Raw genomic sequence first — 12,632 nt, forward strand, 5'->3', positions numbered from 1 at the left:
GTGTGTGTGTGTGTGTGTGTGTGTGTGTGTGTGTGTGTGTGTTTGTCTGCGTGCGTGCATGCGTGCTAGTGTCTGTATATGTGTGTGGAGAACTCAACACACAGGTTGCTCTACACGAAAATCTGTTTCATAGAGTTTCTTTTTATCTTTTTGTTTGGGATGAAAAAATCATTATGTCGACCGTATGCATACACAGAAGCAAGCACTTCATCCTGATTAAATGTAGGAACGCCCTTTCTGAAAACTCGGTGAGGTATTTATTCAAATACCTGTTTCATGCAATTTCTTTTTCTCTACTAGCTGTCTTCAGGTACATTTATGGCCACATACATTCAGACACAGAAGCAATTCCTTCATCCAACTAGTTGCAGAAAAAATTGCTTTTTACGAATTAATTTCATGCTTTTTCCTTCTTTTTACATTTAGTCAAGTTATGACTAAATGTTTTAACATAGAGGGGGGAATCGAGACGAGGGTCGTGGTGTATGTGTGTGTGTGTGTGTGTGTGTGTGTGTGTGTGTGTGTGTGCGTGCGTGCGTGTAGAGCGATTCAGACCAAACTACTGGACCGATCTTTATGAAATTTGACATGAGAGTTCCTGGGTATGATATCCCCATAGGTTTTTTCATTTTTTTGATAAATGTCTTTGATGACGTCATATCCGGCTTTTCGTGAAAGTTGAGGCGGCACTGTCACGCCCTCATTTTTCAACCAAATTGGTTGAAATTTTGGTCAGGTAATGTTCGACGAAGCCCGGACTTCGGTATTGCAGTTCAGCGTGGTGGCTTAAAAATTAATTAATGACTTTGGTTATTAAAAATCTGAAAATTGTAAACAAAATATGTTTTTTATAAAACGATCCAAATTTACGTTTATCTTATTCTCCATCATTTGCTGATTCCAAAAACATATAAATATGTTATATTCGGATTAAAAACAAGCTCTGAAAATTAAATATATAAAAATTATTATCAAAATTAAATTAAAAACACTTTCATCTTATTCCTTGTCGGTTCCTGATTCCAAAAACATATAGATATGATATGTTTGGATTAAAAACACGCTCAGAAAGTTAAAACGAAGAGAGGTACAGAAAAGCGTGCTATCCTTCCCAGCGCAACTACTACCCCGCTCTTCTTGTCAATTTCACTGCCTATGCCGTGAGCGGTGGACTGACGATGCTACGAGTATACGGTCTTGCTGCGTTGCATTGCGTTCAGTTTCATTCTGTGAGTTCGACAGCTACTTGACTAAATGTTGTATTTTCGCCTTACGCGACTTGTTCTATTTGTCGGCTGAAAGTAAAATTTGATCAATCTTATTCAGACAAAGAAGTTATCTCTTCATTTCAATTAATCGCAAGAAAAAGCTTTCTGATGTGTTTTGAAGAAGATATAATTATTGCACGAATTTTTGGGGGGTGAATGTACGTCGAGAAATAATGTAGTGAGTTAGTTAGGTAGGTAGGTAGGTAGGTAGGTAGGTAGGTAGGTAGGTAGGTAGGTAGGTAGGTAGGTAGGTGGGTAGGTAGGTAGGTAGGTAGGTAGGTAGGTAGGTATGTAGGTAGGTAGGTAGATAGATAGGTAGGTAGGTAGGTAGGTAGTGTTTGTGTATTCATTTATCATTTCTCTCACGATTTTTTTGGGGGGTGAATGTACGTCGAGAAATGATTTATTTGTTAGGTAGGTAGGTAGGTAGGTAGGTAGGTAGGTAGGTAGGTAGGTAGGTAGGTAGGTAGGTAGGTAGGCAGTGTTTGTATATTCACTTATCATTTCTCTTGTAGTTTCTCTATCTGGCTGGCAGGCTGGCTCTCTGGCTTTTTGTCTTTCTTTCTGTCTGTCCGTATGTCTGCCTTTCTGTCTGGCTGTCTGGCTGCCTCTCTGTCTGTCTGTCTGGCTGCCTCTCTGTCTGTCTGTCTGTCTGTCTGGCTGCCTCTCTGTCTGTCTGTCTGGCTGCCTCTCTGTCTGTCTGTCTGGCTGCCTCTCTGTCTATCTGTCTGGCTGCCTTTCTGTCTGTCTGGCTGCCTCTCTGTCTATCTTTCTGGCTGCCTCTCTGTCTATCTATAATAAACAACAAGTATTTTTGTACATTCAGAGCGAGAGCTACGACAACAACGAAGAAAGCAGCAGCCTACAAGACTTCAGCGTGTTCCAGTGGTGGCACGACCAGCAGCCAACAAGGCCCCCTCTCACCGTGGCCCAGATCTGCCAGCAGTTTCAAGGTCCAAGCGTCCAGCGAGCCTGCTTACAGAGACTTCATACAGCGAGGGGCTACTGCTCTAAACGGCAGTCTGAGGAGGAGGTCATGAAGCCAGTGGATGGCTGGGAAGATGGTGGTGATGGCGATGGTGGTGGTGGACATGTTATGAATGACAGTGTTGTGGATGTCTTCAGCTACAGACGAGGAAACAAGATGGCGATGTATTGCAGCGTTCACAAAGTCGCTTCAACGTTCTGGCTTCGGTTGTTTCGGTTCTTGAACAACGATACAGGTTCTCCCGTGTCCAGTCCAGAGGCTCTCAGCAAGTTTAAGGTTCACCTCGCGCCCTTCCAGAGTTCACGACCTTTGGCCTTGGCTTACCTTACGCGCATGCTTGGCCCTGATGACGAAGAGTTCCGGTTCATGTTCACGAGGGATCCCTACCGCCGGCTGTGGAGTGTGTACATCGACAAGTTCGTCTTGCCCGACTTTTTCTTCTGGTCTCTGCACGCTCGAGCCATCAAGGAGTACAATTATCCCGATAAAGAGCGCGGAAAGCCTTTCAGCAACTGCCTGGACGTCAGTTTTGAGGAGTTCGTCCGCTACACAGTCCAGGCTCCGTCCTCTCCTTCAGCTCCTTCTGACGATCATCTCGTGCCTGTCTTCAAGACTTGCAACCCCTGCGTCTTTCAGCCTCACTTTATCGGCTCCTTAGAAAACATGACACAAGACAGCCAGGCGGTGTTAGACAGACTGGGCTTGACCAAACTCGCTCAGCCTAAAGACTTTCAGCAGAGAGTCCTCGAACAGATACGAACTGTGACGGAGTTTGTTTACGAGAGTGTAGTGAAGCGAGGAAGTCTTCGACACTGCTTGTCTGACGATGAGCTGCAAGCCAGACTTATCCGAGCGTTCATCTTAAACGGGTTTCTTCCTTCAAAACTGGCTGAGGTCAGGCGGACGTCTGTGGGTTCTTCAGTGACCGATCTCCTTAACATGATGAAGGAGCTCTTCCTCTTGTCCAAGAGAAGTGAGAAGGAGGTAGAGGCCCAGAAGACGAGGTTCTTCATCAACGCGTACGACTCATTACACTGGGACTTGTTGTATCAGATCCAGGGTTTCTACAAGGAGGACTTTGAAGCCTTTGGGTATGACCCAGAACCTGCGGAGCTGTTTGCGCAACGAGCTGACAGGAAGCAGAGTCTGGCCGTGTGATGAGGAGTGTTGGATATGTATTTGCGGAGTACCTGAACCATGCTGTGTACATGAGTGGTGTGGTGTCTGATGTGTATGACGAAGGGGGAGAAGTGTGTGTGTGTGTGTGTGTGTGTGTGTGTGTGTGCGTGTGTGTGTGTGTCAGTGTGCGTGCGTGAGCGCGTGCGCGCGCGTGTGTGTGTGTGTGTGTGTCTGTGTCTGTGTCTGTGTCTGTGTGTGTGTGTGGTAAGCTGAGTCTGCCACTGCGAATGTGTGTGCATTTCTGTTTGTTATTCTGTCAGCTTGCCTGCTCGTCGATCTTTCATCCTATCAACATAGGTGGATTTGGTTTTGTGCGTGTGTGCGTGTGTTAAGTATACATACGTGTATGAGCGTGGGTTCGTACCTGCGTGTGTTTGTGTGTTGATCTCCAGTGTGCGTGTATCTTTTGTCGATTTCCTGTTTTAAATTAAAAAAAGAATATGTATGAAACAAATGGGAAAAAGCGAAGACGAGACTGACGTCAACGCGCCAGCGTTTGTTCAACAATACTTGCGTGTGTGCGAGCGTTGGTGCGTTACGTGCGTGTGGGCGTATGTTAGTGTGTACATGTGTGTGAATGTGTTGATATCCATTGGTCGGTTTAAAAAAAAATGTTAGAAAAAGAACATTTTTTTTTTAGACAAATGGGTACAAGCGAGGCAAAACAAAGCAGAGGAGACAGGCGGACTGGGAGTGACAGGAATAGAATGGGACAGAACCATTTGTTACTACCAAAGCTGCACATGTCCATTGTCTCAGGGAATTTAGTGCGAATCTCTTCGTCTCTCCGACTTTTTCAACACTACAATAAGAGACATTGTACACAAATGTCTTAAATTAACACCTGCGTGTTGCATGTGTCGCCTTGTTAAGTTAAAATGAGAATGACAAAATAATGGCAAAAATTCATCTGTCTGTAACAGCATGTTTATTATTCTTAAACCTTGTAAGAACTACATTAAAGTGACACTACTAATTAATTTACGATTGGTGATGCCAACCTGCGAAAATACAAAGTCCTTTTATGTAAAATATAATTGCAATGAATCGTGCTATGTAACACACACTTCATCGAGGGTAAAGGGGAACCCCGTATTCTCTCATGAAGACACTAATTAATTGATAACTTTATGAATAAAGAAAGAAATAATGTATAAATACGTACACGTAAGCATACATGAATAACGCGAAAATACAAATTAAACACAGAGTTTGTTTACTAATAATTAGCATCGCATGGAGCGTGTGCGTGCGTGCGTGTGTGTGTGTGTGTGTGTGTGTGTGTGTGTGTGTGTGTGTGTGTGTGTGTGTGTGTGTGGGCGTGTGTGTGTGTTTATCCCACACACAAGCCTGACCAGATATGAAATGGTGAGCCGACCTATTTTTACAGTGGAAACCGAGCCTTTTAATACCTGTAATGAATCCTTCTTGAAGTGTTCATCTAGGTCCAAAAAGTGTCTCCGGTTTCCAATCACGCACGCTGACTGTTTGGCTGATAACTCTCGATAACCCTAAATAAAGAGAGGTATCAGCGCAACATAACTCTTGATAACCCAAAAAAAGAGAGGTATCAGCGCAACATAACTCTCGATAACCCTAAATAAAGAGAGGTATCAGCGCAACATAACTCTTGATAACCCTAAAAAAAGAGGTATCAGCGCAACATAACTCTCCATAACCCTAAATAAAGAGAGGTATCAGCGCAGCATCACTCTTGATAACCCTAAAAAAGAGAGTTATCAGCGCAACATAACACTTGATAACCCTAAATAAAGAGAGGTATCAGCGTTACATAACTCTTGATAACCCTAAATTAAGAGAGGTATCAGCGTAACGTAACTCTTGATAACCCTAAATGATGAGAGTTATCAGCGTAACATAACTCTTTATTTCGGGCAATCGAGATGCACACATTGACAATAATTATTGTGCCACATGCTTCATGTAAACGAAGCCAGCGTGGGGAGCCGTATTTCAAACTTCCCTGTCATCTGACGCCATGATTTACTGACACAGTAATGCTGTTGGGTTTTCGTTGAAAGAGCCGTTCGCACGCAAGGTCTCTTGGAGATGTATGAGTATACTACCCAATATTGACGGACTGTGTGATGATATCTTCTGCTATGGTCTGTTGAGACAGTGATATCAAAATCGACAGGAGGTCTCGATTTTGATATCACTGTCGAAACAGACCAATAGCAGAAGATATCATCACACAGTCAGTCAATGTTAGATATATTGCTAATTCTCTGGACATTTTGTATTTACTGTAAAGAAATTACAAAAGTATTTGTCTCAGTTTTGGCTGCCCTCTGATTATTATTTCTTTTTGTTCACTCTTTTCTTGTACTTTTCAGTATTTTAAAATGTCTTTCCCTTCAAAAAGTCTTTAGTCACTTGCTCTACTAAATTCTGGGATAATTACATTTTCATATATATATTTGTTTGTTTTTAAATTTAGGTGTTTTTGTTTTTGAAGTGGGGAAGCAATAAAGAGGTCGTCAATATCAAAACTGATATCGACGGAAATGTCGTCGAAATCACTTTTGCACTGAGCTCAGTTTTGCGCAATTGACAAATGGAAATCCACGTAACATATGAAAAAGCAATATAAGGAGATATTAAAGTGTATACTTTGGAACAAAAACAAACCAATAAATTGAGATATTAAGACAGGGTTTTTTAAAGTAAAAGTTCGTAGTTTCAGCCACCCTGGAAAGTAGGTCTCTGTGTCCGAGAATGAATATGAAATTGTTTGTTTGCTGGTTTGTTTGCCTGTCTGTCTGTCTGTCTGTTTGTATGTCTGTGTCTTTCTGTCTTTTGTCCTTTCTTTCTTTCTTTTTTTCTTTCTTTCTTTCTTTGTGTCTGTCAGTCTGTCTGTCTGTCTGTCTGTCTTTCAGTTTTTTCATTCTTTCTTTGGGTTTTTTACAGTAGAGTGGGTGTTTTAGTGGTGTTCCTGCTGTTGGTGAGGACAACAAAACAAGAGAAACATTCACAGCGTATGTGCACATGTTCATGATCGTAAATAGATGTTCTTTTGCTGCGGAGCCATCGCAGATATGTCTCTCCCCCAAGGAACGTTCAAGAACAGAATACTTACATGGAAACGTTTTTCTTCCTTCCATTTAAAACCCCCATACCATTGTATGGTTGTGTTGTTGCATGCTCTTTCGGACATGGAATAAATACCGTTTGGAAGCACATCGAGGCACGTAGAAACTGTTCATTCGCTTGTGCAATCCACCTAAACTACTGTATCACAATGGTTTACTTACGAAGTATGTCGCTTAGGGGTTGTATAGCTCAAACTTAGTGGACAATATATTTCAGAAACTGGTACATGTAGTTCAACGTTTCCAACTTTTTAGAAGGTACATGTTTCTAGGTTGGCGTAAACGGGATTTTAACATGATACAACAAACATTTTAAACAATACGGACACGAACTCAAGCTAACGCTTTTATATTACGTACCCCATGTTTCTAGTTACTTGCTGACTTAATCGTACTCTTGGGAATGACTGTGCCACGTAACAAAGTGAAGTATTTGTAGTGTGGTTCCTGCGCAAGTAGGTCAGCCCAGCGTTAGCCGTGTTCCCCCGATGCTGTAAACTGCCAGCAAATCGACAAAACAACAAACTGTAGTCTGCGCTGTACTTAAACGGGTATTACATCCGGGAACAAAGAAGGACAGTGACCATAAAACCACACTTCATCAGTTCAGAGCCTCAGACAAAGCAAAGCTATGGGCAAATGTCAGTATTTACAACGACTGGAGTAATTTGTCTGTGACTTGCCAGTTAGCAGCTTATTTTGTTCTATTCTTGTGGGCTATTTGCACGAACTTGTGGAGTTTGGAAATGCAACTGGTAGCTGCATGGCCTAAGAGGCTTGAATAACGTTTTTCTTTGAAACGTTACAACTTGGATCAAAACGACACACAAAAACTAAAAGAAAATCGACCCTTGAAATCAGCATACGCCTCAGTGTCTGCACTGGGATCTCAAATGTCCTTATTTGGCTAGGACATCAACGTTACAACTTTTCCCCCGTTTGCCTCCGTCAATTCTTTCTTTCTCTCTTAATGATTTGTAAAGTACTTTGTGTCTTACTGATCTTGTACTTTGTGTCGTTCTGATAAAGCCCTTTGTGTCTTACTGATCTTGTACTTTGTGTCGTTCTGATAAAGCCCTTTGTGTCTTACTGATCTTGTACTTTGTGTCGTTCTGATAAAGCCCTTTGTGTCTTACTGATAATGTATTTTGTGTCGTTCTGATAAAGCCCTTTGTGTCTTACTGATATTGTACTTTGTGTCGTTCTGATAAAGCCCTTTGTGTCTTACTGATAATGTACTTTGTGTCATATTAATAATGTACTTTGTGTCTTACTGATATTGTACTTTGTGTCTTACTGATATTGTACTTTGTGTCTTACTGATAATGTACTTTGTGTCTAACTGATAAAGCACTTTGTGTCTTACTGATAATATACTTTGTGTCTTACTGATAATGTACTGTGTGTGTCTTACTGATAATGTACTTTGTGTCTTAGTAATAATGTACCTTGCGTCTTATTGATAAAGTACTTTGTGTCTTACTAATAATGTACTTTGTGTCTTCCCGACAATGCAATTTGTATTATACTAACAATTTGCTTTGGTCTAATGTTTTTCAAATAATCAAAGAGACCCCTCACAGATACGTATTCCGCTACCTCGCATTGACCTTTTTAAGTCAAAGTTTTGCATTTTTTGGGGAGCAGGCTGTGGAATTTATACCGAATACTTTGGGGCAAATCAATTCTGTTACAGATTTTAGAGGCGGATATTTGTATTTCCTTTTGAAGAAAACATAGCTTACCGAGTGTTTGTGATTTTAATTGTTATTATTATTATTATTAAAAAAAAAAGATCTATTGGAAAATTTATTTTTGATTATTGAAAGTAACTGTTCTGTTTGCTTTTTATTGCAATACTCCAACGTGAATGCAAATCTAATCGCTTTTGTACGGTGTTTATTTGCTTGACTTAGTTTCTTCATCCTGTATATTGCACACAAACAATTCATGTGCGTGAGTCATTCTGGCATACTTTAAAAAAAATATTTAGTTTATATATCAATCAATCAATCAATATGAGGCTTATATCGCGCGTATTCCGTGGGTACAGTTCTAAGCGCAGGGATATATATTTTTTTTTTTTTTTTAATTTTTTATGCAATTTATATCGCGCATTTATATTCAAGGGGCAGGGATTTATTCATGCCGCGTGAGATGGAATTTTTTTTACACAATACATCACGCATTCACATCGGCCAGCAGATCGCAGCCATTTCGGCGCATATCCTACTTTTCACGGCCTATTATTCCAAGTCACACGGGTATTTTGGTGGACACTTTTATCTATGCCTATACAATTTTGCCAGGAAAGACCCTTTTGTCAATCGTGGGATCTTTAACGTGCACACCCCAATGTAGTGTACACGAAGGGACCTCGGTTTTTCGTCTCATCCGAAAGACTATAGTGTTTATTACTGGTATAATCTCTCTTTATGGCGACGGCTGGTTGTATAAAAGCCACCGGTTTTTGCTGATGCCATAACCCTGTGTGTGTTAAATATAAATTTTAAAAAAGCTTCTTTTTGTTGTTGTTGCTGCTGCTCTTGTCGGTGATATAGAGAATATTGAGATTTTGGAAGGAATGAACATTGACAGCATCGTCGTCATCATCTTTTTTTGCAATACTTTATTGTTCCATCGAAGGAAAGTTCGCTTACTTCCAGTGAAAAGCTAGCGCCCCCCCCCCCCTTTTTTTGCTTTGTATCTACTCCTCTCCCTCCCCTAATTATCGTCGTGCATAAATGTGCGTATGTATGCGCATGTGTACGAGAGGGTTGGGGGTCATTTGACTGCTATTTAGTTTTCTAATTTACCCTCGTTTATGTAGCTACGTGGGATGTTCATTAAAAAGCTGGCCATGCATTCAAACACGGGCGTAATTGAGAATTCCAGTTTGTTGTTCCCTCCCATTTTCGCTGTCCGCGCAACCATACTGGTGTTGTAATTGAAACCGAATACTCCATTCTCTCCCGAGACACAGAAATCACAGAGCCCAGTGAGCCATCGCAAAAACAGCACATTTTTGATTTCCAGCAGACGAAGCTTTTACGGTTTTCATTTGCTATCTATCTCGCCAGTATTCAGCTTTGAAAACATGGGATGAGAAGGTTGATTATTACTTGTTTGATGACCTGAAAGAACTGCACCGAAATCGCGTGCTTGCATCACATGTGATTAAGGCTTATCAACGGAGAAAGCAGAAACAGGAGAGACGGATTAGAAAGGTAAGGAGCTTGTCAATTACATCTTGTATGTCATCTATATTCACTGAGGCTAAAGCGTTGCCGGGACAACGGTGCCTTTGTTGTTTATTATAAAGAATGATTCGTCAATGCTGGTCATCAATCATGGTCTCTTTCTTCGTGAAAAGTTACAAACCACGCCTACTTTCTCCTGCCAGACTGCATTACGTTCCAATTTTTCGAAATCCGCCAGTTCGGGTTCACCGTTGTCTCAGCGGGTACAGTCACGTGAGTCCGCTGTCTAGCACTGACGAGGGCGTAGTAGTATTGACTAACAGGTGAGCGCGACTCGGGTTTCTATCAAACTAGAGAGATTGAGCGAACGTCACGCGTAATTTCACACTCACCTGAAATTCTGGCAAGAGTCTGAGAGCTTTACTGGTGGATGAGAGGTTTGGTTCGGTTGCTAAGAGATGGCGTTTACTCTGCACTTTTTCTACTTGTGACAAATCTGCTGAAAAAGGTATGTGAGTTTCTTTGGCCTTTGCTCCAAAGGTATAATGTTTGTTTGTTTTTAAATAAGTTTTGATACTGCAGAATATGTCTTTGATAATAAGACCTTACTCTTTTGTGTCAGTTTCTTAACAAAAAAAACCAAGGATGTGCCTGAAGATACAATTTTGTTTTTTTAACTTAACAACAACAACAACAACAACACAACAACAACAACAACAATCACACGATAACAATGTTGAAAAATGAAACAACATCAACAACAGAACATTCACACACACAAACATTAACAAATGAATATTGCTTGTATCTGGAAAGCAAACATTAACTTACAAACGATGTGAAAGCAAACAGAAACGTATTGACAAAAACAATGTGCACTCATTAAAATATAAGCCTCCGAGGGAGAGAAACTTGAAGCCAGGTAACGACTTCATACCAAAGTTCCCATCCCACTACCACCACCTTCCCAAACACTAAAGAGATAAAAAATGCGCTCTTTGAATATAATTATCATAATATTACCGGAGGAAATCAAAATCATTACATTCGGGGGAAAATGGATACCACATTGAGAGGAAAGTGCCATGTGAAACATGCGCACCGCGACATGTGTCTGTGTTGTGGATGTTCAATTAAAGATTTAGTTTGATATTTGTCAGTTCTAGCGAAATCGTGTGTGTTTCCGCGGGTAACAAATGACTCGCAGGTAGCAGCGAGCAGTCTCTGTTTTCTTTCCCTTGCGTTTTTTCTTCTGTTTTGTGGTGTGTGTGTGTTTTTCTTTCTTTTCTTCGGAGGGCGTTGAAGGCCTACATTTCTGATTGACGTGTGTCTAAACAGAATTCATGGGTTCTCTGCGCAATATAGAACAATAGTATATTCAAGACTTTCTTCTATTGTGTACATTTGTGTAAGAAAACACAATCATGCAACCTCATAAGCAAACAAAGGAAGAAACAAAGAAGCAAACACATGAGCCAGGAAACAAGCAAGGAAACACACACATGATCAAATAAACAAGCAAGGCCAGGAAACACACACATGATCAAATAAACAAGCAAGGCCAGGAAACACACACATGATCAAATAAACAAGCAAGGCCAGGAAACACACACATGATCAAATAAACAAGCAAGGCCAGGAAACACACACATGATCAAATAAACAAGCAAGGCCAGGAAACACACACATGATCAAATAAACAAGCAAGGCCAGGAAACACACACACATGATCAAATAAACAAGCAAGGCCAGGAAACACACACACATGATCAAATAAACAAGCAAGGCCAGGAAACACACACATGATCAAATAAACAAGCAAGGCCAGGAAACACACACACATGATCAAATAAACAAGCAAGGCCAGGAAACACACACATGATCAAATAAACAAGCCAGGAAACACACACATGATCAAATAAACAAGCCAGGAAACACACACATGATCAAATAAACAAGCCAGGAAACACACACATGATCAAATAAACAAGCAAAAAACAACATTAGATAAGCAAACGAATTCACGAACAAAAAAACACATCATCAAACAAACGGGCTACAAAATAATCCTGAAATAAAGAAACCAACAATATAATCTAAGATAAATAATTGATATTGCTGTGTCGCATAATCAACAAGAAGGGCAAAGCCCATACGACTCACATGCTTGACCTTTACATGACCTTGACCTTCAGCTAAACCTAGCAATGACATCATACACTAAGAACTGCTTTACACATTTTTCCTACCAAAATACATGTGACCTTGACCTTGGGTCATGCAACACAAAGCTGTTAATTCAAGACATAGGAAGTACAATGGTGCTTATTGGCTCTTTCTGCCATGAGATATGGTCACTTTTAGTGGTTCACTACCTTATTTTGGTCACATTTCATAAGGGTCAAAGTGACCTTGACCTTGATCATATGTGACCAAATGTGTCTCATGATGAAAGCATAACATGTGCCCCACATAAATTTTAAGTTTGAAACAGTTATCTTCTATAGTTCAGGGTCAAGGTCACTTCAAAATATGTATACAATCCAACTTTGAAGAGCTCCTGTGACCTTGACCTTGAAGCAAGGTAAACCAAACTGGTATCAAAAGATGGGGCTTACTTTGCCCTATATATAATATATAGGTGAGGTATTAAATCTCAAACACTTCAGAGAAAATGGGAAAAATGTGAAAAATAGCTGTTTTTTAGACAACATTTATGGCCCCTGCGACCTTGACCTTGAAGCAAGGTCAAGATGCTATGTATGTTTTATGGGGCCTTGTCATCATACACCATCTTGCCAAATTTGGTACTGATAGACTGAATAGTGTCCAATAAATATCCAACGTTAAAGTTTTCCGGACGGACGGACGGACGGACGGACGC

At 40.6% G+C, this 12,632-nt stretch overlaps 1 protein-coding gene across 2 annotated transcripts in view; it reads left to right on the forward strand.

Annotated features, from left to right (window-relative positions):
• LOC138958191 (uncharacterized) overlaps positions 1–4,003 on the forward strand; it is a 16,439-nt gene extending 12,436 nt beyond the window's left edge. For both annotated transcript variants that reach the window (XM_070329276.1, XM_070329277.1), the window contains one exon: positions 2,095–4,003. In XM_070329276.1, coding sequence (XP_070185377.1) covers positions 2,095–3,414 — 1,320 coding nt within the window. In that variant the 3' untranslated portion in view covers positions 3,415–4,003. The remainder of the gene's footprint in view (positions 1–2,094) is intronic.
• Positions 4,004–12,632: the final 8,629 nt, after the last annotated feature.

This window comes from Littorina saxatilis, linkage group LG2, assembly GCF_037325665.1.
Source record: "Littorina saxatilis isolate snail1 linkage group LG2, US_GU_Lsax_2.0, whole genome shotgun sequence".
Lineage (NCBI taxonomy): Eukaryota > Metazoa > Mollusca > Gastropoda > Littorinimorpha > Littorinidae > Littorina > Littorina saxatilis.